General features: G+C 33.0%; 1 protein-coding gene and 1 pseudogene across 1 annotated transcript; one reads left to right on the top strand and one right to left on the bottom strand.

Moving 5' to 3' along the window:
- Positions 1-401: 401 nt before the first annotated feature.
- Positions 402-26,125, bottom strand: LOC137410409 (leucine-rich repeat protein lrrA-like). Its single transcript, XM_068095829.1, has 9 exons — positions 26,121-26,125; positions 25,791-25,931; positions 22,063-22,203; positions 15,131-15,271; positions 12,736-12,876; positions 8,120-8,262; positions 2,644-2,727; positions 1,290-1,376; positions 402-671 (listed from the first exon to the last, which is right to left on the bottom strand). Exons 1-9 carry the CDS (start codon positions 26,123-26,125, stop codon positions 610-612), a joined length of 945 nt encoding a protein of 314 aa, XP_067951930.1. The 3' UTR covers positions 402-609.
- On the top strand, positions 3,522-3,929 carry LOC137410411 (uncharacterized; annotated as a pseudogene).
- Positions 26,126-27,116: the final 991 nt, after the last annotated feature.

Here is a 27,116-nt window from a genome sequence, read left to right as displayed (position 1 = left end):
AACAAGTTTTATTGTAGTTTCATTATTTTACTTAGCAAAACTACTACAACCTTTCAGCAGCATCATCCAACCTAGTAGAATAATTCCAACCTTCATTACTCTAGGAGATTCATGTAGCTTCTATAGCTTAACTAAATGTATGTACCAGTTTGTAAAATTTCATGTATTTCTATTTTATACGTTGAGAACCCCTTTTAATTATTTAAAGTGCATTGTCTGTTTCATCACAGAGCAAAACGTTTTTTAAGGTGAACACAGACTGTAAGAAAATTGATAAATTATGATTAATGTGTATGATTTTTAAAAATGTATGTAAAATGCTCAAAAGATTATATCACTCAAGATCATCACTTACATGTATAAGCAGCAGGCTAGAAGCAAACCACAGAAAGCGTGTTTGAATAACAGTATTTCTAAACAACAATGACATATGAGTAATTGAATAGCATAGGAGAGTTTTAGAAGTCACCATATTTTATCTTAGAAAACTATACTAAAGATGTTACACGACTACCAGATTACTACAAGCTTCATATGCTTGGTTGTTATCATGAGATGATATGAGTGGGCAGTGTGAATAAGTTCTGTAACTTCAGGAGATGCAGTTATTTAACGTTTCTCTTCTTTATCCAGTGGACTAGCGGGTACTTCTTCTTCTTCAGACATTTGTTCTGAAGTAGAAAAAATCCAAATTTTTTTTGCATGTAATTGAAGGTAATGATGCAAGAATGCAAATAGTAAAATTGAAAAAACTATCAAAGTTGACTTATAAACTAATTTTAGATGAATCTTACAGAGTGAAGGTAATTACAAACTCGAAAATAATAAATACATATATATCTATATACTGCTACTTATTTTCAACTTTGGATGAATTCTAAAAATCTGATGGTAAAATATAAATCAGCTATAAATGTCACAAACAAGCCAACTTACAATGAAGAAGTCAGCAAATCCCATCTATTAACAAATAGCAGTTTATAACAATAATTGTCACAGCCACAAAAATAATGGTATTTAGAACTTTATGGTTCTAAAGTCTATAACCTTCATCGATAATAAATAGTACAGAACTTTGTTAGTATATAAGTGTTTAGAATTTTGCACAAAAGCAATCTGAAAATTTGAATATGTATATAAATGGAAAATTATACACATTTAAGCTGATATATAAACATATGTCTTTATTTATGTGCATTGTCATATATTAAAATCAAACGTATATAAATGCATATATGTATAATAAATATAAAATTTAGTCCATATATTTTTGCATATGATTCAGCTACCTTTTGTAGAAGTAGGCTTATTTGCCAGCTCTCCTTTTCCGATGTGGAGCTCAGATGAAATAGTTACAGATTTGCCGGAAGGATCCTCTAGAAATAAAGAGGCATGAAATCAATGTTCACCCTGTTATGTTTATAAAACATGTTTTGCTCACAATGTAGCTGAAGACATAGTTGAGATTATATAAGAACTCAGATCTTTTAGTTAAACTGTTAATCATTAGTCTCTTAACACAGAAAATGTGCAAAGTAAGAGACTAGCATTGGTGTTTTATAAAGGGGGTATTTTCACTTGAGTATTAGTAGCAAAATAGACAAAAAAAGAGATTTGTTTATTTAAACTCACCATATTTGGTAATGTATAATCTAGAGTGACTGTGAAATATTCCAGTTCTGCTGATTATCATAAAACCTAGTGTACAAGCCTTTCCTGTGAACTAACTTTTTAATTTAAAATTTGATTTGTGATTTATATACAGGTTAAAATTATATATGTGAACTAATCAATGCGTTCAGTGAAAATATACCATTTGAAATCCTTAAATGCTGAAAGTGATTTTTAATCATAACATGCAAGAAAATACTAGTAATTGTATTGTAATAACAGGGTCATTATTCATGGTCAATGTTTTGTAACTACTCCAACACCTGATTTCTTTCCTTGAGCTGATTTTCCTTGATGCAAAAACGAAGGCAGCATTTCGCATGCTAATTTTGAAAGCTACATTCAAAACAACAAATTTAAGCTGGGGTTGTCATTTGTTTCCTCTTGATGATTACACAATTCTCTTGGTGATACTTCTTTAATAAATACTAACCTACTCCTACCGTAACCTAATAACCTACCTAACCTACCTACATAATAACCTACATAATAACCTACCTACATAACCTACCTAACCTAATAATACTAACCTAACCACTTGCCGAAGGCATAATGCAGCATCATCAAACAAAAGAACAATTGGTCAAATGCAACCTCGGATGTCAATGCGTGTGTAAAGACTCATGAGGACGTTAACTCAGCGAATGTTTCATACGGCTAGTTTAAATTAGGTTTGTTAAACCACTAGAAAAACAATGAGTGCCACTTTTACAAGTTTTATACATATAACTAAAAAAAGCATTCAAAGTTTGGGGGAACCTAAGCATAGTAGTAGCGTATCCTCGTTAATTAACGGTATGGAACCGAAATTGTGTATTTTTACTTTTTGTGCAGTATGTAGTATGCACAAAGTGCAACTATTTACTCAAGTGCAGTAAGCGGTATTGGTGCACTAGAAGTATTACCAGTAATGTGCGGCATTGGAATTAGTAGAAGTATTTCTAGCGCACATTTACATTACACTGTACATACCTGAACCTGTTTCATAGGAAACTCGTTTTGGCGAATGATATTCTAGACTGCGCTCTTTTAAATATTCTTCAGAAAGAAATTCATCTGAAATCAAAAAGTGTACAAAGTCATTGGTTAGATCTCTTTTGAATCAATCCAATTTTGTTGATTACAGTCAGCTATACTCTAGTTTTTAATCCTAATCAACATTTCAAAATTTTTCAAAACAATTTTGTTTCAATTGGAAAAATATTTTTCCAATACTGACTCATGTAAATAATTATAATCTGTTTATCATAAATAAAGGCACTATTAATAGTATTATTACAGCAAATTAATGTAAAAAAGACTGTGTTTTTTTAATTTAATAAAATATTTACATACTATCAAAAATCCAAATAAAACATTATGTACAAGTACAGGGTGTCCGTAAAGTCCTGATACAACTGGAAAATTTTTTATTACTACGACAGTTTTTGAGATATGTTAACCAGATTTGTTTTATTTCTATCAGGGATCCGTACAGTTTTTTTTACTGAATGGTTAAAGGACAATTCTTTTTCCCCTTTTTTCCCCAGAAATGACAGTCATTCCAGTGAAAGAGGGCACGGTGGATAGCTGACGATGAATACTCTTCAACAGAACACTCAATGCGTATCCTGTTTCATTGGGACAAAGTCAGATGTACAGTCTCAGCAAAACTATGGATTTGATTATGAGAGAGCAACCATCATGCTCTTCAATTTTTAAATGGCACAAAAACTATTGGGACCGGGCTGGTGTTGAGTAAACAGAGAAGTGGCTAACCATGAATATCAAATGGCAACATCATTTGTGTAAGGCATGCCTTTCATCGTTCTCTTACGAAATCTATCCGATCTGTTGCCAGCAATTTGGAAATGCTACATTCAACAGTTCACAAGGTCCTACATAAAAACTTAAGACAGTAGGCTTACAAAGTGCAACTGTTACAGGAACTTCAGCTAAACGACAAGCCTAAATGCACAGAGTTTGCAGTTAACATGCTGGGACGTATATCTGAGGATGAAAGATTCATCAAACAATTCTGCTTTAGTGATGAGGCAAATTTTCACGTTTATGTAAATTAAACAGACACAATATGGGAGTCTATTACTCAAAGAAGTCCCATGAGAGTAGAGAGCTTCAAAGACTGTTCGAAATTAAATTTGTAGTGTGGTATCATGCGCAGTCAAATAAGTGGTCCTTTTTATGAAGCAACAATAACTGCCAATGTATACCTAAATCTTTTAATTGAATATGTGGCACCACAACTAGTTGACCTGTAACCAGATATCATGTTTCAGCTTGATGGCGCATCACCACATTGGGGACTGCATGTTTGTCAGTTTCTCAAAGAAGAATTTTTTGACTGATGGATTGGAAGAGATGGGCCACCACGTTCGCCAAAAATCTCACCGTCCAACTTTTTCTGTGGAGTTATGTGTAGGATATTGATTATAAAACAATTGTTCATGACCTTACTGACTTTAAAACAAGGATTTCAAATGCCCTCTTCACTCTTTATGAGGATGTCCTACAGCGAACATAGAAATAACTGGATTATCGCCTAGGTATGCTTTGTGTAATTAAGGCAGCCCATGTAGAAGTGTGATAAATCATGTAAAAAATCCTTTACTAATTGCTGAGGAAAATAAAACAAATCTGGCTAACATATCTCAAAAACTGGTTTGGTGATAGGTTTTTCAAGGCACATCGGGCCTTTACAGATACCCTGTATATTTTATTATATGAGTTTTTAACAGAAAAATTAAAGTAGCCATAGCCAGCCAAGGCTAAGTTCGCAGTCACAAAAAATTAAGGAAGTGGTATGGCAATTATCTTTGCAAAGTTTGGTTAGAATAAAAAATATTTGCAAAGAAACTGCATTGCTTTTTTATCAGTTATTATATAAAAATTAGGTACAGCAGTTCATGGTCAAAATGGGAGTGGTGGAAATCGAACTTGTTTGGTCGCAACCCAACTTGGCATACAACAGAAGCATTTGCAATTTGAGATAATTTGGTACTTGTTTCAGAACACACACACCCCTATGCTCCCTACACACCATACACGCACACACATGCACACACGCTCACACCCACACACACATCGCACACACACCCACATGCACACACGCACCCTCTACTCCACACGCAGACACACACACACGCACACACACCACACACACACCACAAACCGCACACACCACACACACCATACCCTATTCAGACAAACACACCACACAGACACACCCACCATACATACACTGGCAGACACACACAGACACACACACACAAAACAGTCAGAGACACATACACTCACACCAACACGCACTCACGCACGTAGGCACACACACACACCCACACACACGCACACGCACGCGCACACGCACACGCACACGCACACACACACGTGCATATATACCACATAAACACATACAGGAACACACCGACACACACACCACACACCAGCACACAAACACACAGAGACATGTGCACACATTCAAACACATGCACACACACAAGCACATGCACGCACACGCCACATAGATACACACCACACAGAGACACAGACACACAGACCCACACACCACACAGAGTCACACACCACACAGAGACACAGACACACACACGCACACAGGCACACACACACACACGCACACACATGTGCACATGCACGCACACACACAGCATACAGACGCACATGGGCGCAGATCCACACAAACCCACACACACACACGCACGCTCACACACACATGTGCACATGCACGCACACACACAGCATACAGACGCACATGGGCGCAGATCCACACAAACCTACTCAAACACAAACACACACATACGCACACATGCACACACGCACACATGCATGCACACACGCACACACAAACACACGTACTCATGGTTTTCCATCGCCTTTAAATAGCCAAGTATGTGAACAGCTGCTTTTGTGAACATCATTGCTTGGTCTTGTTGTCAGATTAGTTTGAAAATGGTCAGTGAAAAATTCTGATGGAAATGAATCAAAAAGTGTCAAATGGTAACAGAGGATAAATAATTAAGTTGATGACAAAATTATGACATTGTTAAACATTTTTGAACATGTTTCTATTGTAAGCTGGTGAATTGCTGAGTTGACTTAACAACTGAATGTAGAAGGATGGCTAACAAAGATGCTACCTCTCCTTCAATCGCTCAACTAGTCTATAGTATCTTAGGCTACATATAACCTACACAGACTATAAATTTGAAAACTTGTATGTAAAACTTGTTTCTTTTAAGGTGCTCTATTAGACACTCATTAATTGTTTAGGTTTGGGCCTTTAAAATAAAAAATCAGAGCGGTACCCTTATAAGTACTCACTTATGTCAGGATGTAAAACACATTTTATTTGCAATTAAGTTTTAGCCTGGATATCTACATCTATACAGCTGTATTACTGAAACAGAGACAGCAGAAAGCATGTAACATCTATTTATAGCTGTGAAACGCTTCATCTGATTTTGTACCAAACCACCAGACTTCATCAACTATTTCTCTATTTGTGATTGAATCTACCAGACCAAAAGACACCTCATCATCAGCAGCTACGGAGTCAAACAAACTCAAGCTACTGAAGACTACAACAAATTACATTGAACTTTTATTTAAAACTCCATAAATCAAAAGTATAATCATACAACCACATACAAATGAGGATGCTGTTTAAAATTAAAATGTTACTTAAAATCATATGCATTCTATCTGCATTGCAATTTGTTCCCACTGCACAATTATGTAATGTACATGCAGTGCACTAATAACTTTTCATTGCATAGTAAGCAGTATCGGTGCAGTGGGAGTGTTGCTCGTGATCATTTCGCATTACTCTGTACATGGAATCACAACAATTTTCATGAAAACTCATCATAAAATCAAGGATTGATTTAAGTTCCACCCAACACCAACACAATTTCAAGATCTAAATGCTGCTCAAAGTTGAATATTAGTAGACAACAACATAATGTTGAAAAACTTGGCTCTGGCAGTGACAGATAAATCCCTCTCATACTTTCATTAGAATTTACGGGCAGTTGAGTTGATTGGGGTTTCAAAATATTTGAAATAAAATTCAAGTGCAGAAAACTGATTCCACTTGTTAGGTATCGCAGTAGAACTATTAGAAGTGGAATCCATGACTAACTGCAGATCTCAAACAAAGACTGATATCAAAGTCTCAACTACATGTATGCTTAGAATTAGCTCTAAGATGAACGTACCACACACATAATTAACTTTTTACAAAATTTTTTATGGCAAAAATAATGCCAAAAATATTTTATTTCATCCTACCCTCAGTACTTTGCTGCAAAAGCTTAATTTTTTTGTTATGAAGCGTTAACAAAGTTTATTTATTTGACAGGTAATGCAAAAATTCAATTTATTTGAAAGACTGCATTGATGTTTTGGTTAATATTATTTGTTGTTTAATAAAACCAGATCCAACAGAGAAGTACTATTATTCCTGTGGTTTGACTGAACTGATTACCTCTATTCTCAAGATAATATTGAGTAAGATAACATATAGTAATCATAAGTTTCGGAGCCCTAGTTGGAATTACTGTCACATGAGAAAAATATTTGGGTTCTCAATCTTGTCATTCAATATCTAAAAACTCTAAAAAACTATGGTATCACACTACGAACTCTGAAAAAAATAAAAGCCTACTAGTACACTTTTTATTAAAGTGATGAACTAACAGCCTAAAGCTATTTTGACATGTTTTAGAGATGATTTGCTATATCCGTGATGTGTTTATCCATGTTTTTGTACAGGTGCTAAGGCAATTCCGTTATAAAGGTTGTCCAGCAGTATGGGGGACCTAAGGGAGTAAAGGTAGTGAAGGTGTTTAACATTTTCCAGTCACCAAAATGTCTCAAACAGACCAGGAAGGCAGCCAATTCCTCGGATATGGAACATTTTGAACACACTCAATCTGTTTAGACCAGACATTTGAGAATAGATTAGTTGATGGTAAATATAATATGTAGTAAAAACTGAAGCTGTGTACGTAATAAAGTTTTTGTTTAATTTTCAAACAACATCTATCGGGGTGAAAACTTGGAGCAATGTGCAGCCACAGCGAAATTACAGTAAAGAGGTTTGAAAAGCCAGCAGTGTTTGTTAGTCCACGTTGTCAACAGATGTGCAGCTGCAGTAAACCTGTAGCTTCTATGGTTGATCATTGCAAGTTCACCATATACATGAATCATTGGGTTTCAGGTACAATGGAATTAAGTGTGCGGTAGATAACGGTAAAACGTTGCTTTAGGAGCAAGCTTGCATAATCAGTGCATGCCTACCATACATGAGAAAAATGTAATGAACTTCCAACTTACTACATACTGCACAGTAATGATGTAGTGCATTTACAATATGCAATAACTTTGTTTGATAGAGTAGCTAGAGCTGGTTGGTAAGAAAGCTGAGTAATACCTCTGGTTATGCACTGCTTTGAAAAATCCAAATCACTGATGTCAATGTAGGTATGTTTTGGCAAACTCCTTAGCACTGAGGGATACTCTTCAAAGTCGTTTTCTCTCAAACGAAGATTTTTCAATTTCTTCAGCTTTTCAAAACTACAAACAAATGTTTCATTCCCATTTACTTTAGTTCTGGTATTCATAACTTCACTAGTTTACTTAGACTATCCATTTTAGCAAGTTCAAAGAGCTGGTTTGTCAATTAAAACTGGATTTCAAAAGAATTGCCTTGAGTTAAACTACTTTGAGTTAATTGCATTGGTCAATTAAAAATTTTTGATCCTATGAAAGTTGTTTGTTATTTTTTAGTAATTTTAACTTTGGCTGATTAGTGTAAATGGCCTGCAGCTAAGTCTTTTAAAATTCTTTTTTGCATAATTTGATCAAACATCACTTTTTAAATCATTTAAAATGATCCACTTTTTATGCAAACTAAAGGCACATTTTTTTATAAGCTGAAGGCTGCAGCTAATAAAAGAAAAACTTCAGAGTTATATTTAAGTTAAGAACAAAAAATTAACCGTCCTTGATGCAACTAAACTATTGATAGTACCAGTTTGTCGACAATTTTTTGCTGATCCTTTTTGATAATCGGTTCAAAAAAACAAATACAAAGTGTGTCAAAGTGGTTTGTTAAATTAAGTGTTAGAGTAAAATATGTTATTTATGCTGAATTTTAATGCTGTCTGTTTACTGTCAGACTGCCTTTTAACAATTTTTGCTTTAGCTGTTTAGATTTAATTTGCAAATAAATTGTTGTAACAAAAGGTACACTTATTCATGCATGTTATAACATTTAGAGTATTCAAAGACAACATCACTTTTTTTGGAATAAATGTATTGGATTTCAAAGCACTACATTCTCAGTCTACCATTTTTAATTATTCCCGGCTTACATGAATGCCTGTGAGAAATTGTGACAAAAATATTATAAGAAAACTTTAATGAAGATTTTCATAGAATATTCTGTGGTGTTAGATTTGAATTCTCAGACTATTAATAGTGTGTATACCGTGAAACATTTATTTGAACCATATCGCTATATTTTACAACCTTCCCTTTTTGTGGCGTTGTATTAATGGTGACGCTCAAAATATAGCAGCTGCTTTATTTTTGACTAGCTTGTCAGATTTTTTAAAGGGTAAATTTAGCTATTTTATGGGTGAAGAGATGCTTGTTTTACTTATATTTTGTTCTAGCCATTTGTTGGAGCGACCTCAATGCACTTGACTTCAGCATTTGCGATAAATAGTTTTTCGTATGTGCGGAAATATTAGACTGAGTTGGAAAAGCAACTACAGTGCACCTTTAGGATATGATTACCCTGATATATGATTTTTTGATCTCATGAAGTGGAACATGAATGAGTTTTTTACCTCGCCATCTGATTCTTATTTCACCATATGATTCAACAAATTTTTTCCTGAGTTCATGTTTGGCTGTCGTTTTGCTTATAACTTATGACAATATAGGAAAGACACCGCAATGCAGCTTGCCGAAAATATTTTCACAACACTCGGAAAAGACGCGATGACCGATTGTTCTCAGTTCAGCAATTCTCGTGTCTTAGGCGGTAATATTTTCCCTTTACGACAAGTGGCAAAATTGGAATTATGATCCTTCAAACAGAAAGATTCGATGGTCAGCCAACTAATTTTAACTTGCCGACAAAAATTCCTTTCAATACAAATACAGCATTGTTTGGCTCTTTAGCCTAATTAGGTTAAAAAAAATTTAATGAAAAAGTGGAAATTCTATAAAAAAATCAAAACACCTACTAAAACTTATATTTAAGTGTTTAGTACGCCAAACTTATATTTATTTATAGTGAGCTCAACTTTTATGTTATTTGTACACCGTACCTGTCTTGAAGGTATGAACTCTTTACGGTACACACTACACTGCACCTTGCAATGTTGCATTTTAATGCAGATCATAACCAATAAATATACTACGTATAATAAAGTTACTATGGGTAATTATAACTGCTAAAGTTAACAAACTATTTTTTTGCTAATTTTGAATATGTACAGCACTTATATAATCTTTTAAAGATTTTAAATATATGATGTTTTTATTGTATAATTACCTGTACTATAGTTTTTATACAATACCCACATTTTTTCACCATAATACGCTAACCCTAAAACTGATCAAATCTGTATTTTGAGGATGCACAGTACTTTGATTAAAACATTACATGGATACATTTATTAATTATTTCCATGGTGTACCTTTCAACATGTTAAGAAAAGTCATAAAGCTTTTGAAGATTAAAACAGACTTCGACAGGCTATAGCAATAGCTGAAATTCTATCATTCGGTGGTCCCGAGGAGTATTATCATCATTCACCACAAAACATGATTTTTTTATATCTGGTTTCAAATCACATCATAGACAATTCTGAAGACAACTGGTACGATTTAGATTTTGGTGACCAAATCAGAGTGCAGCTCAGATGTTTGTGACAATCGGTAGTTTCAGATACACCGCCACCCAAACCATTGCAACACTACAGCAACAACAAAATAATTAACTGTCCTTGATGCAACCACTCTATTTTTAGTATCTATTTTTAGTACCAATTGTTGGGCAATTTTCTACTGATCACTTTCTATTAGGAGTTCATATAAACCAAACATAATGAGTTAGTGGCAGATTAGTGGTGGTGTTTGACTGAATGGTGGCGCTGTATTTTTCACCCTTATCCCATAGTTGCTTTCCATTAGATGTGGTGTTTAAATAAAAGTAGGATTTAAATACAGGTTAAATAAAGGTTTTTTAAAACATTGACTGTTTTAAAAAAAGTTTACTTCAAAACCTGTTTGTTAAAAACTAAAAGCATTAATAGTTTTATTTTTTTATTTAAATGTATTTTATATGTAGCCTATATACTGGTACTTGAATAGGCAATGCAATATGATGCAGTCTAACAACACAATTTACCTACTGTTACAGAAAGCACTTTTTTGATTTTTGATAGACTGTGAATAACCACAAGTGTTAATTACACCAGGCAAAATATTATTGTATTTTTTTATGCTAAAATTTTACTATTCCAATGAAATTATTTGTATTTAAAACAAGCTCCCTAGAAATACGGCACAGATGTTAGTTTTTTAAAAGTTCATACCTGCTTTTTGCCCCAAACAGCCACCCATTCAACAAAGTTGTTCCTCATTAAAATGATTTGTTTGAGTAAAAGAATTATTGTTGTAGACGACAACTTGATAAAAATTTGGCTTCATAAACATAATTGAATAACTTAGGAACCCAATTATTTTTGGCAATAAAAACTTTGATGATTACATGTAGGTTTAGCAAAGTAAAATGCAGCTCATTCTACCAGCATAGACATTCTAGTTTCAAAATCAATAAAACACTACATCAACAAAGCTTTGACCACCTTGTATTTAATACTTAAATTTATAAAGTGATTGGCATTCATTAAAATACAAAATTATCTGAAATTACAAGGCAAAAATTTGTAAATATTGATGGTAAATATTCATATAAACCAAACATTATGAATGTCAAAGTGGTGGCAGATCAGTGGTGTTGTTTGACTGAATGGTGGTGCTGTATTTTTCACCCTTCTCCCATAGTTGCTTTCCATTAGGTGTGGTGTTTAAATAAAATTTGGATTTAAATACAGGTTAAATAAAGGTTTTTAAAACATTGACTGTTTAAAAAAAGTCTATTTTAAAACCTGTTTGTTAACAACTAAAAGCATTAATAATTTTATTTTTTTATTTAAATGTATTTTATATACTGGTACTTGAATAGACAAGGCAATATGATACAGTCTAACAACACAATTTACCTACTGTTACAGAAGGCACTTTTTTGATATACTGTAAATAAACACAAGTGTTAATTACACCAGGCAAAATATTATTGTATTATTTTATGCTAAAATTTTACTATTCCGATCAAGTTATTTGTATTGAAAACAAAGCTCCCTAAAAACACGGCACAGATATTAGTTTTTAAAAGTTCATACCTGTTTCTTGCCACAAACAGTCACCCATTCAACAAAGCAGGTTCTCATTAAAATGAGTTTTTTGAGTAACAGACATATTGTTGTAGACAACAACTTGATAAAGATTCGGCTTCATAAACAGAATTGAATAACTTAAGAACACAATTATTTTTGGCAATCAAAAACTTTGACGGTTAAATTTAGGCTTAGCAAAGTAAAATGCAGCTCATTCTACCAGCATAGACATTCTTGTTTCAAAATCAAAAGAACTTTACATCAACAAAGCTTTGACCACCTTAGATTTAAACTTAAATTTCTAAAGTGATTGGCATTCAATAAAATACAAAATCATCTGAAACTACCAAGCAAAAATTTGTTTGCAAAACTATTTCTGGTCAACAGCAGCCCAATGTCTACTACAGTGGTTAGTTCATCAATGAAAAATAGTTTTTTTTCATAAAAAAACAAGAATCATTGTGGTTGGAAAACTGATAAAGATTTGGCCGTAAAAGTGGATTTCAATAAATGGGCAACCAAAAGCTTTTCACTAAATATCCATATCAAGGAAAAAGGTTTTTAGACTGACTTGCTTGGTAGTTTAGTCAGCTGGCAGCGAGACAAGTCAAGATACTCTATTGACTCAAGCTTGACTATTTCATCAAAAGTGTCAGGATCTAAAGGATTCTGCGATAGATTTAAATCTCTCAGCTTGGCCAATGATGAGAGTCTGCAACAAAAAGCTACAGCAACTTATTTTCACCATAAATAAAAAAGCCTAAATAACAATTTATGCGAGACTGTACATCTAAGAACAGTATGATAGAAGTGATGCTAATCAGTTACACATTTTGGTTGCTGGCTGTTCTGAATTTCATTTTTATATCATGTATTATCTGTATTCATTAGCAAAGCATTTAAAAAAAAGAATTATATGTCATTCCTCTATTCTAAAAATCTACTTTAAAAATCAGTGACTGATAAAATAGCCATGTAGCCTAAAATAAATGTTTAGATCAAAGAAAACAAGTCTTTAACCTCGATAACACTCGTTTGCTAAGGTTGTTGTTAGGCATCTATGAATAATCTTGCTGTCAATCATATTTAGAGTGTCAGGGTGGCTTAGTGGTATCATCTTTGACTATCAACCATGGGGTTGGTGGTTCGAGCCCTGCTTAACGCCAATCTGTCAAAAAGCTCTCAGCAAGCATTCAACCCTGAAATTGCTGAGTCTTTTGGATCTAGACCTTAACTTGGAGGCCCCGTGTACTACACTGACAACGTGGGCACATTAAAGATCCACCTCCGTCCTTCGCAGATTGAACAAGTGAAATGGCTACCTGGCTCTGTCAGACTGGACGTGTTGCAAAAATGTATCCCTTCAGGTTAATCTGACAGTTTCAGAAGAAGCCCTTGATAAGTTTTGGGACCACCCAATGTAGCTTATAAAAAAACTAGTCCTGGCGGTGTGTTTCTCTACTAGAGAACACTACCAAGCATTGTCACTACATGACAGAAGCATGCCATTATTATATCATATAACATCAGTAAAGTGTAGTAAAACTTTTAATAAAGGATTATCAGTAAATTCGAGTTGCTTGCATAATCACATTTAAATGAAAGTAAAAAACTAAGTTGCAAAATTATTATTAAAAACTTCAAAAGAATTGTTATTGAAATAGTTAACTTTAATTAATTAAGCTTGCTTACCTGGATGCACATTAAAGGCACGCGCTGACATGTTCTGACACAAAAAGTTTAAATTTCTTCAAATTAACTAGTTTGTTTTAAAAGGTTGTTTGAAGAAGATAAATAACTTGTGAGCAATAAATATATTTGTGTAACAAAGTTTAGAAAAGCATTGAACATTTACTAATTGTTTATGTTGACTTTCAATGCATTCCTGATTATAATCAAGTTATGTAAATTTCATTTAATGATTGAAAATAAAAAATGTTGAGTTTTAGAGAGCTGTTGCTTGTTAAAAAGTTAATAATAAGCGTTAAATTATTGGTAAATTTAATTGGCTACTGATTTTAAGAATAATGTTTCTAATGATTACTCATTTAGTTTTCTGCCTAATGGCCCAGGAATACCAATTATCAACGCTAAAAACTCACCTTTATTTACAATAAACATTAATTATTAAACTAATAAAACTGTTAACTATTAAAATTATTAAAATTATTAATTATTAACATAAACATTATCAGTTTATATTTTGCCATATTATTTATGGTATCCACATTTATTATCATCTAGCTCCAAGATATGTCACTAAGGATTTATTTTTGTTGCAAAAAGGAGCATTTCGACTCATTGCAAATTTACATCATACGCCTACATATATTATTCCAACAAATGATCTTTTCAAATCTCTGCGTCTTCTTACTCTGCTTATGCTAAATATTTGTTTTACTTCAATTCAATGTTTCAAGATTTTTCATGGTTTGTGTCCTCATTTTTTACACGACAATTACAGGTTCTTAACTCATTTCAACTTACGTGATATGAGCAAATTGCATACAATCACTAACAATCATTTTGAAAATGTCATTGCCAGCTGCTTTAACAATCTTTCACCAAATATCTGTTCTCTTAGCAGAGTAAGGCATTTTAAACACTATTTGTCATACTATTTATTCAATTTTAATGGCTAGCTGTTGATTTTTTCCCTTTTTTTGTTTTATTATTGTTGTTTGGCCTAATTTGAAAAACATTTCTATCTGTGAAATAAAATTATTGCCAATAAAGTACTATATATATATATATAATTATGATTCCAGAGAATCAGAAATTATAATTAGAGACAACCATATAATGACCTGTATTTGTACTACTATTGTTAGGGTAACGAGAAAATAGCACACAAAGAGTTAGCTTCTGTTGCCTACTATGTGCATTTTATGTCGATTAAACTTTGTATCAAAAAATTAAAGCGGAACCTTGCCAGTTGGTTGAATGTAGTGTGTATAGATACTGACCTAAATGGACGTTCCTTCAAGTCACAAGAACACAGGTTGAGCTTCTCTAACAACACCAACTTTTCCATATCGACAAGCGAATCAGAATCCAGTTTATTCGAGCTGTTATCCAGTTCTTTTAGCTTGGTCAGTAAATCAAAGCTGAAACCAACAGGCATCAGAATTTATAATAGCTGTAATAATCAAATCCGTAACAAACAGCCGTAAATAACCACAGTATTGATGGCATTATTAGATAAAAAGGCAGTATTCTATGTTTGTTTATAATTTAAGGCAACATCAATTTGTCAGTGTGTGAAATGGGAAAGAATATAATTTATTGCAACTGATGTTCAACTCTCATCTATTGGTCACTGAATCTAATCTGTAACATAATAAGAAATATTTACCAAATATGGTTATATCTACCATTTACCTTTGGTTCACAAATAATAAAAGTGAATCTGTTGAACTAGATACTGACCTTTTAGAAATTTCTAAAATTGTCAGGAAGTCATGATTATCTTGGTTAAAACATGAAATATCATGTTGTTATGTTTTTCTGACACTGAATGTCAGCAGCTGTGAGCGGTCTGATTAGTTTATATTCATTTTAAACCTTTCTAAAATATCTTAAACCTTTCTTAATTTAAGCATCAGTTAAAATACAAAAAACTTCTACTGCAATTTTCTCATCCTAATTAAAAGGAAATATGAGCTGAGCTTAAGCGGAGAATTACACAATTACTCAATTTCACCAACTAGAAGAAGCACTTTAATGTTTCTCAACGGGATATGAAGTCTGTTGATTTATAAAAAACATAGAAACTGCTAATGAAAGCTGAAACAAAACTGTTTTACTATCTCAATAATGCATCAAAAGTTAGTAAATATTGTAAATTATTATAGAAAGTTAATCCATGACTAAATCATGAATTTTTTCATTAGTTGTAACAATAACTCTACTTACTTTAAAGAGAAATTAGTATGTGAAATGTCCTTTATGTTTTGTGCTAAATGTTAAGAATTTCTGCATCTGTTTCAGTTAAGTTTACACGAGCCAATTAATTATTTTTTAATATTAAAATATAATGCTTGTGATTTGAGACATCAAACAGCAGGTTTTACTGAAAAATAATCAAAAAATAATTCAAACAAATAAAAACTTATGGTTCAGGCTCCAAACATATTTTTAAATATGAAATTTTATAGATAAAAGAACCGGCAAAACATCTGATTAAAAAAAGATTTCACAGTCACAAGCTATTTATTAATACAGCTGCTATAAAAAGATATTTTCTTACCTCTCATTACCAAGGCATTACATTGCATCCCATATACAAGTATAATTTTATCCAAAACTCAAAAAATACCTTAACTTGAAAACAGTAACATCCAATCGTTTATTGGACTTTTGTGCTATTTCATTAGGAATTGTGTCCTCACAACCAAATACTGATGAAATATCATGTAGTAGGAAATCAGAGTTTAGAAAAGACCCAGTGAAGTTCTGAAACCTGATAATACTCATTTATTAAAATTAAAGGATTGCATTGACAATTTTAATGTCCAAAGTTTAATAGTGCCAAATTTTAGCAAATTTTTAAAAATGATGTTTCATCCTAAATGAGTTGTATGCATCATCAAACCTAAACAAAAGTGAAAGACTTTAGTTTTTACATAATTATTTGGCAAATATAAAGCTGCAGAGCATTATTAAGAAATGTTCTTTACCTAGCCATGAATGAAAGATGAAAGCTTCAATTTTATTATTTAAAAATTGCAAAGCTGTACCGCATGATGGAAGTAATTAACAAACAGTCCTAAGTTTCCACAATATTGCTATACAATAAAATCAGAGAAATTTATATCAAAAACTATTTACTAAAAAATGACAAACTCAGATATTTTTTATGACGCATCCGGCTTCCTCGTGAATCTTGTTTTGTAATATGTGAAATATGCGCTGCTCAATAAATGAATGTCCCTGTCACAAGATATCATCATAGTACATGTAACATATATGTCACTACCGTGACCAACACTTCATGCAAACAATAACAGTATTAAAAATTAGAACTTTTTTATTATTAGACGTAAAGGAAGTTGAGAGTTTGGTGTTAGGAAGCTGGAAAGTCCAAAAAAATTTGATGGATTTATTGACAATTAAAAATGAAAGATTAGCCTATCAGATAAATTATCAGAAGAAATTAAGATTATGGAGACATGTGCAACTGTTCATGGTTCCTAATACTTACATATTTATTACATATTCTGTAATAGATACATGTATGTAAGTACTTATTACAGAATCTTTATTTCAGTTTACATTACGGATTCTGTAATGTAAACTGAAATACATCCTTTTTTCTCAATGGCGTACAGTGTAAATAAAACGAGACCAAGTGAAAGAAAAACTGAAAAGTTATTTGTACCAATTTTAGTTAAAAAATCATAAGCACACATTATGCACAGGTGTTTGTTTTTGCTGAATAGATATGGGACACTATCAAGTTCAAGAAAAATACTTGTTTGTAATTACCGCTAAATTGCAGCTCAGACAATGAGTAAAACTGGCTTCACTAACTTAATAATAAGCCTAATGTTATGAAAAATTGTACATGTCTGGTAAACTTATTGTGCAGTTTAGTTCATGATACAGAAGTGTAACAAAAATGTAGTTTTTAGAAAAATATAAATTATTTTACATTTTAGCAATGCAAAGAGAAGTTGCTGAGTTGATTGAATTCTATGAGTCAATAATGATGTAAGCATATCCATCAATTGTCGTTATATTATGTTATTGTACTTCAACAATGTAGGAAATAATGAAATATTATGTTGTGTTGTTTTCAAACTAAGTTCAGCGGATCTAAATATTCTGACAAGTTTTCATTCATATTTTACTATTGAGAAAAAAATAAAATTGTAGTGCAAGATAAAACAATATATATATACATATATATATATATATATATATATATATAAATATATATATATATATATATATATAGATGCCGACTGTGCAAAGATGCACCTGAGACCATCCAACACATCATCAATGGATGCAAGCAGCTAGCAGGAAACGCATACACTGAGCGGCATAATCATGTTGCAGGTGTTGTGTATAGAAGTCTATGTGATGAGTATGGCCTTAATAAACCACAACACTGCTGGGAAGCTCCTGGTAAGGTCAATGAAAATGACCGCGCTAAGATCCTCTGGGACTTCTACATCCAAACTGACAAGCATGTCCTAGCAAACCAACCAGATATAGTGGTGGTAGACAAGGAGAACAAGAGGGCTTCTATAATAGATATAGCAGTACCCAATGACTACAATATAGCCAGCAAAGAAAAAGAAAAGGTAGAGAAATATCTCCCTCTTGGAGAAGAGATTAAAAAATGCTGGAATGTAAGAACAACTGTAATTCCAGTAGTCATTGGGGCACTGGGCGCAATAACACCGGCGCATAAAATGTGGCTTGCCCAAATACCAACAACAAACAACTCAGGTGAGTTACAGAAAAGTGCGCTATTGGGAACAGCAAAGATCTTGAGGCGAGTGCTCAAACTCCCAGGTCTCTGGTAGGAGACCCGAATTAGAGCAGAATTTACCACCCATACGGGGTATCCGGGGTGAGGAAACAATTTATATATATATATATATATATAAATCATGTTCAATTGCACAGAAAAGTCGGTTATGGCTCAAAACTTTTGCGAACATATCCATGGGAGCAATGAACTTTCACGCACTATTATTAGGTATAATTATTAAGTTAAAATATGCCTGCAACTTAAGAATGATCAACCAGCTTCTCAGTTTAGTCATGTCGGATTGTATTCGATAGACTCGTGTAATATTTTTGTTTTTTCTGTGTTTGGCCCTCTCACTGCCATCCATGTACAAATTTAGCTCAGTTCACGTAACCAACATAAACATGCTTGTTTTAAAATTCAAAACAATTTCAGCAAAGCATTGGCTACCTTAAATTTTTTTGATCACATAGCAGTGAGTAGTTCACAGCTATTAAACACGGACTAGTGACTGTGGCATATGCAAAGTTTACCTTGTAAATTGAGAATTATTTTGCAACGTAAATAATAACCTCTGATGACTATGTACAATAAACTCAAAAGTTTTACAAACCACACAAACATCAATTTTTAAAACAATGTGGTCTACAAGAAAACAGGTAAAAAACATAAACGAATAAGATTCCCAAAATTGACCTGATCATTTTATTATTCATAACAAAGAAAAACCTTCTGGCGATACAATGCAAAAATATGTTTAAAAGACTATTTCTGGCCAAAAGCAGCTCTAATTCCACCACAGTGATTAGTTCACCAATGAAAATTCATATTTTTTTCAAAAACAGTAGAGTTATTGTGGATGGCGCACTGATGAAAAATTGGCTTTGTAAGTGGATTTTGATAAATTAGCAACTAACAACTTTTATTAAAGTGTACATTTGTATATGAACCCCAAGTTTATAGACCAACCCTTTTGGTTGGTCTTACACATGCACGTGTGTAACATTTTATGCGTAAGACCGATCAACACGCCAAGTTGGTCACACCATGTTGCACATGTGTACACGTCAAACCCTTAAACTTTGTCGAATTGTTTGAAGAGCTGAATTATATGTTTTCTTCACGTATAAAACATCAAGCTTCATAGACTGTGAGTGGCGTAAGTTTTGGAGAGCTGAGTTTATGTTTTTTATGACTTGTCTAGTGAAACTTTGCTTGTCAAATTGGACAATTAAATTATCAACCTATAAGATATATGATACATAATATGAATTAAATCGGAAACGCGGGTTCAATGCCACAGTTTTTGAACTTTGAGCAGCAGTCAGAAACTTGATTAAAAATCACAGTGAACTATTTTCTATCACCTCCGTAGAGCTTTGAAGTGATTTACTGATATTTTTAAAAATCACCAGTAAAGCTTACTATCTATCATATACCACTTAATCTCCAAAGAAATTGATGGAAAAAAGTTGCCAGAAATGTATTTCTTTAGGACCAGAACTATTGTTTAGTAAACCAGTTTTGTTCCAGTTCTATTTACTACAAGTATATGTTGGTTTTTAAACACAGATAAAACTAGTATATGCCAAGCATCGGTTAAACAGAGTCTAAAATATGATAAAAATATAATTTCAAAATAACCTTAGATTTAGCATAAATCACATGAGACCCGATGCAAATGATGACTTTTTCAACCTAATGGCAGTACATGTATTTTTTGCGAATAATTCAACAGTCTAGTTTCATAATCAAAGATCTAAGAATTTGAGGTTTGAAGCTCATGAAAAGAGTTTATGAAAAAACTCACACAAAAAATCACAAAATTCCGATAATCATTCAAAGACAAAATGTTAATTATTAAAGTAACAAAAGTAAATTAATATATATTTTAACTGTAAATTTATAAGCATTACCCTGAAGTGCAAAGGTTAGCTATGCAGGAAGAAAATGCCTGGCCAGGCAGATGTTGGGAAACCTAATCTAATTTTGTTAAAGCAAAACAAGCAATAATTTAGCTTTTTTGTTTTACTGTTTTTTATTGAATTTGCTATCATTGTTTTGCAATAAATAACTTGTAACAACAATTCACCTGCTACATTTTGCTGTTTTGCTGGTACTATTAGCACTAACTTATTCATTTTGGACAATACATTTTTGGCAAACTGGTCAAGAGCAGATGGCTTTGTACTATCGTCCAAAACTAACTATAATATATATTTACTGCCCATACAAACCCTCCACTGACCGACGCAATTCAGGCTGACACAAAATTTTCCAGATATGGTCTGGAGAACTCCAGCAAATCTCTGTCCGGTTCAAAAAAAAATTATGCTAAGAATGTGGCAATGTTGCAAAATCATATCATAAACTAGCTAGCATTCCTGCTGCAGTGCTGATTGAGCCCGTTCAGTGGTTGCAAAAAGAACGTCATGGCCTTATAGAATTTTGTGTCAAGTTATTAAAAGCCAGTGGCACATCAAGAAAATTTTTACTGGGGGAATCAACCAAACTGCAAAAATGGTTCATCATTCCAAATCGATAGGTGTAATTGTACTTTATAACTATATTTAATATTATTGCGTAAAATCTCATTGCACCTATTGATATGTTTGCAACATTTTGTAGCCAAAACTGGTTTTTTGTGAAATACAAAGGTTTCTATGTAAATTAACTTATAATTTCAATTTATAAGTTGTACAATAAAAATAGCTCAACCTTTGACCCAAACATATATTAAACAACAAATAACATAAAAACAATACTCATAACACATGAACAAAAAATTAATGATTTTTGAATCAACATATTCCATCGTTTACTTGGCCAGGTGCACTCTGATTGTTGGTTTTGTTTGAAAAAAATCCATATTTTCCGGCACCAAAAATTTTTCGCATTGCTAAACTTGTTGATGTTAGCATTCAAACAATTTTTTTAGTCGAGCAAAGCTTTTATGTGTAGTCATTGAGAATATATAATCTTTGCGTAGATGAAGAGAAACTTTTGGCCACATTCACGCTAGGCACAGATTTTAGCCTAAAAAATAATTGACGAGTTTATTGTAACTACTAATGCCAATAATTAGTTTGTGTAACACAAAATTCCAAACCAATAAACTGATTTAAAAAAATTTCTATCACGGAGTGAACCCACACACAATCACATTGGAATGAGAATAAACCAGTCGCAGCTCAGATTTGTTATGCTATAACAAATCTTTTCCTATGATAAACTCAGTTACAGTGTGGTACCAGGTAATTTATCAATAAAGCAACCTAAATTCCTATTTACAATTATTGAATTTAAACATTCAAAACCGTACAGAGAGGTTAAAAGCAGTAACTCAGACGGTAATGTTCATAAACACACAAAAGTATTGTAAAGGTTTTTTGTTTGGTATTATTTCACACCTACCTGAGTGGCGATTTGAAAAAGTTGAAATTGCGCATGTCAAGTTTCTCTAGAGAATCCAGATTTTCGATGACAACAGGACTAGCAAAATCCATTTTACTGTCAGATAGGTTCAGCTCTGTCAAGCTGGGCAGTGAAGCAAGTCTGTAACAAGAGGTTCAAGATTATCCAATGATTTCAACTTGTGCATTCAGAGTTATTTGTTCCAGGTTGAAGCAAAAACCTTTATGAAAATACACTGTGCTCTGTTCTTTGGTTCTGCAAGTCAACCAATCAACCAGGCGTATATGGTGTAGTCACTCAATGGAAACGAACAATCACATCATGTTGAGCATTGTAAACCCAGAGTTGAAAAACTGATTAGTTGAACAACAAAGATTAGCGAAAAATGAGTTTTGTTGCTAAATTACATTAGAGATACTGTACCGTGAGTGCTATTTGGCAGGGGGAACAAACTGTCAAGAAGATGAGGTAAAAATTAACTTTACAAAGACTACGTATTATCGAAACTTATTAATTAGATTTTGTTAAATATTTATTGTTAAATAAAGAATCAATGCAAAGGTGGTTGGCTTTTCACAGTTTCACCGCCATGAAAAGGTTTTTATAGCTATGAAATATATCTGGAAAACTTTATTATTTTTTTCTGTTTTTTTCCCTCTACCCCACATAAAAAACTACAAAGTTTTAGTGAACTTCATCCCATATTGAAAATTAATTTCAGCAGGGTGTCAAGTATGTCCTATTGCTTCACTTAATATGTTGCCGACTTTCAATGTCAAGTTGGCATTTCAAATCAACTCAACTTTCAATTCAACTTTCAATTGATGTTTTATATGTTGCTCACTTAATTATGTCAAGCTAGTCTAAAATACAGGTTTTTAACAATTACCCCAACTTTTTCGCAATCAAATAATTTTTTGGCAGGACATAATTTGCATACTTTTTAAAATCTTATATTTAAAAAACAATGTATAGTTTGCCAAATCACAAAGCCAGATAATGCCATGGAGATGCCACAACTATGACACAAAGTGAGCTTTGAGAGTTCTTTGGTAATTTTGCTACAACTGTTAGCGAGTCCGAAACAAATGATTTATCAAAACTATTACAGCTAAAAACAAAATAATCACTCTCTAATGGTAAAAAAAATCAATAGACATTACTCAAACTTCACCGATCTAGCGATAGTGAAACATCCTCAGCTTTTAATGCATGTGGCATGATTAGTCATTGCTAATAAGATAATGTGATAAAATGACGTAAACTAAATAAAAAAATCAAAGTTGGCTGTAGACATTTTTTGTATTGCTAAACGTTAACAGATTATTTTAATTGTAGGAAGCCTACAATTGCGAAGCCTACTAGAATCACACTTTGCCGCTTTTTACGCACAAACGCTTTGCCAACCCATGCTATACGGCTTGTGGTAGCAAAAGAGCTAACTTATTCATTTTCCACATAAAGCATAAAACTTAATAAGCTTTGAGTGATGTATTTTTGAGATAGCTGAATTCATGTTTTTTATTACCTTCTTAGTAAAACTCTGCTTGTCAAATTGAACAAGTACACTGTCAAATTCGGAGATATGTGATGTGTAAAACTAAAAGAACATACATCACCTGAGTTAAATTTAAGGTTAGCTGTAGGGCTAGGTTTAGCTGTGTATATAGTCGCTATCACTAACTTAGTGAAATATTGCTTGTTGGATAAATGAATGTATTACTGCTTCAAGTTACTATACAACCATAACTTTAACACATATAATATATGTTCTATATTTTTCAACCCTTCCCAAAAGTAAAGTTTTAATAGAAGTGACATTCAAATAGTGGGTCGCATTCTACATGTATATATCAAATAGCTCGTCAGAAATTTGAGAACAAAAAAATTACCCTTTGTAGGCAAAGCAATTTTATTCTTGCGTATATTTTGTACTTTTTTTCATGCGGAGCAACATTAATGCTGTCTACCTAAGCATTTTCTCTCTTTTATTTTCATTCAAGTCAAAGTATCAGATTGAGTTATACAAGGAACTGCTTTGAGTAAAACACTGCAGGATATAGTTATTAATTATGTTGATGTTGTTGCTTTTAAAGTTTCAAAGAAAAGACTTAATGCTTTTAAGGTACAAAGCCGCCTTTCTTACACTATACTAATGGCAGTCATCACATAACATACATTGTTCATCTGACGCTTTACAGTTTTTTATTTTGATTGAAATATACAATATGAACCGAACTGAAGAAAATTGATCAGATTTAGACTTTAGCGACTTTGAACCAGGGTCAAGTTTTGAATATTGTGACAATAAAAATTCTTAAATAACCGGCCATGAAAGCTATAATAGCAACCAAATCCAACAGAAAATAATTAATCGGTATCGATAAACATTTATAGTACTATTTTTATTATTGAAAATAACAATGTAACCAATATAACACAATTTTTCATATCTATTACTAACCTCTGGACTCTTTTTTATTGACCACTTTCTATTGTGGTTCATAAAGATCAGAGAAGCCAAATAGTGTCATTCGATTCAAGGATGGAACAGCTGATTCCACCCTTTTCCGTGGTGTTCTATTAGAGGAAGTATTAAGATAAAGGCGGCGTTCAGATAAAAATGGCATTCAAATAGAGGTTTTACGGTAATTAAAAAACTGGTGTGAAATATTCTCCATCAATCTGCCAGTTACTCCATATTATTACATAAACAAACAACTTTCTTCAGTTGTAGATCTAGACAGGTAGAACATTGTTTTGATTCCATCTTATATTAACATGCACTTTTAGAATATTATAGTTTCTTATTTACTTTTATTAAAACAAGCCATCTAATTTCAGTTTTTCCTATGCTTAAAAAGCCTATAAAAAGTAGTCAATGGATTCTTCGCTCTTATATAACTCTCAAACTTTTAACACCATGGAGAAAGAGATGAACAAGAGAACGCCATGGCGTTCACTTGGAGGTTTTGAGGCAAGACAAATTATAAGTGCATTTTGTAACTTATAAAATAATAATAACCTAACATGTTGTCTAAATATATAATGAAAAAAATATTGCATAAAAACAATACTTATAACACAGGAAGAAACCGCGATTAACTTTTTTTGATCAAAAATATTTTGCCAATTGCTTAGATATATGCATTACAATTGTTGATTTTGTTTGAACTCAATTGATATCTTCTGATTTCAATTTACATGTATATTTGGTGCTGCTGAACTAGTTGATTTTAGTATCCAAACAGTTTTTAAGGCTAGCAAAACTTTGATGCATTGTCATTGGGAATACATAATTTTCGTGTAAATAAAGAGTAACTTTTAGCAACATTTACAGCTTGCAGATGCGTGCTGATGGCCAATTTTTTACCTTAAAACACTAGTATATAATCTATTTTAATTACTGACGTTGGTAATTTGTTTGTTTTCTTTACTTTACACACCAATAAAATTATTTTTAAAAATATCTATCACAGAGCAAATCGGCACAGGCTGAGATAGGTTTGTAATGCTGTGACAAGTTTTTTACTATGATATAGTGCGTTACAGTTCAGGACAGGCTAATTATTTATACTGCAGCTTAATTTCCTATTTACAGTTCTTGAATTTAAACTTTCAGTATCGTGCAACGATCTTAAACTCAGAAACTCAGTCAGCAATGTTTTTAAACAGGACAATCTTTTGCAAAAACTTTTATTGTGATATTGTTTTACACCTACATATACCTGAGTGGCGATTTGGAAAGGTTGCAGGAGCTCATGTCAAATTTCACTAGTGAATCCAGATTGTTGATGACAACAGGACCAGCAGAATCTATTTTACTGCATGAGAGGTTCAGCTCTTTCAAGCTGGGAAGTGAAGCAAGGCTGTAAAAAAAGTTAAAAATTATTACGACGGTTTCAAGTCTAGCCTTCAGACTTCTTGTCGCACATTGAAGCAAAAATTTCTAAAAGAAGGATATTTCTGCAAGATTACCTTTTTCTTTTTTGGGTCTACTGTTCAACAGTCTAACCATGCACACCATAAATAATCATTCATTGAAAACCAATAATCACATCATATTGATGGTTTTCAAATCAGGGTTGACAAAACTGAATAAACGAAGCAGAAAAACCAAAGAAAAATGAGTTTCCATTACAAATTACATCATAAACATAATTGTGTTAATGAAAATTTAGCAGGAGTCAGAACTTGCGACAAAAACATGAGGTGAGACTTAATTTCACAAAAAACTATGTATAATTGGAGCTGAATAATTATGTTTTGTTGGTTTTCTGTTGTTCATTTTTTGCAGCTTTTTCCATCTACACTGAAAAACTTTAGCCCGTTAAAAATTGCACGTGTTGAATATTAACAGTGATTTTTAGCATAGAGTGTAAGAATTGGCTCAAAAGTAGAGGCTTCTAATGATTTCCCAAACTTTTTCGCTACCAAATTAATTCTTTTACAGCACAGGATTACTCATTTTGTAAAATCTAACGCTGGAAAAGAGTGTGTACAAATTGTCATATCATGAAACTGATGGCATTAAATTGCTGCAACTGTGTTGCGGAATGAGCTCAGAAATTATGGTGGAGTCAGCAAACCTGGTGGACACTCTGTTGGTCATCGGCCAGTGTCGACCAGCAGGAATAGTTGGCTAAATTTCTATCTCTGACAGCAGAGAGGACACCGGCAACTCGGCTCCAGCCGACTTGACAGCATCGACTGCCAAGGAAGTACTCGAAATACACGAGAGCCTGAATTGGGAGGCCGAGATTGAGGTGGCCAAGATGGCTGAGACCGCTGAGACGGCTTGGGTCTCTTACAATTTAGAGACCGAGTCCAATCAGTCCCTAAAATTTCCCAAGCCCAGCAGAAAGCCGATCATAAGGACCGAGCGCTTCGTGGACGGGACCACTTGGGAGAGGATACGAGGAGCCATCTCGACACTTGGACTTGCGACCTCTGCCAGGTCAAGACAAGCAAACGAATGATCTGTCAGCATGTCATGCAGCATTTCGCTGTTTACGTGTGCCCCTGTCTACATCCGCATGTGTCACGCGACCAGT

The sequence above is a fragment of the Watersipora subatra genome, unplaced genomic scaffold (assembly GCF_963576615.1).
Source record: "Watersipora subatra unplaced genomic scaffold, tzWatSuba1.1 SCAFFOLD_80, whole genome shotgun sequence".
Taxonomy (NCBI): Eukaryota; Metazoa; Bryozoa; class Gymnolaemata; order Cheilostomatida; family Watersiporidae; genus Watersipora; species Watersipora subatra.
The sequence above is the reverse complement of the archived record's forward strand: the minus strand, read 5'-3'. Positions and strand labels throughout refer to the sequence as shown.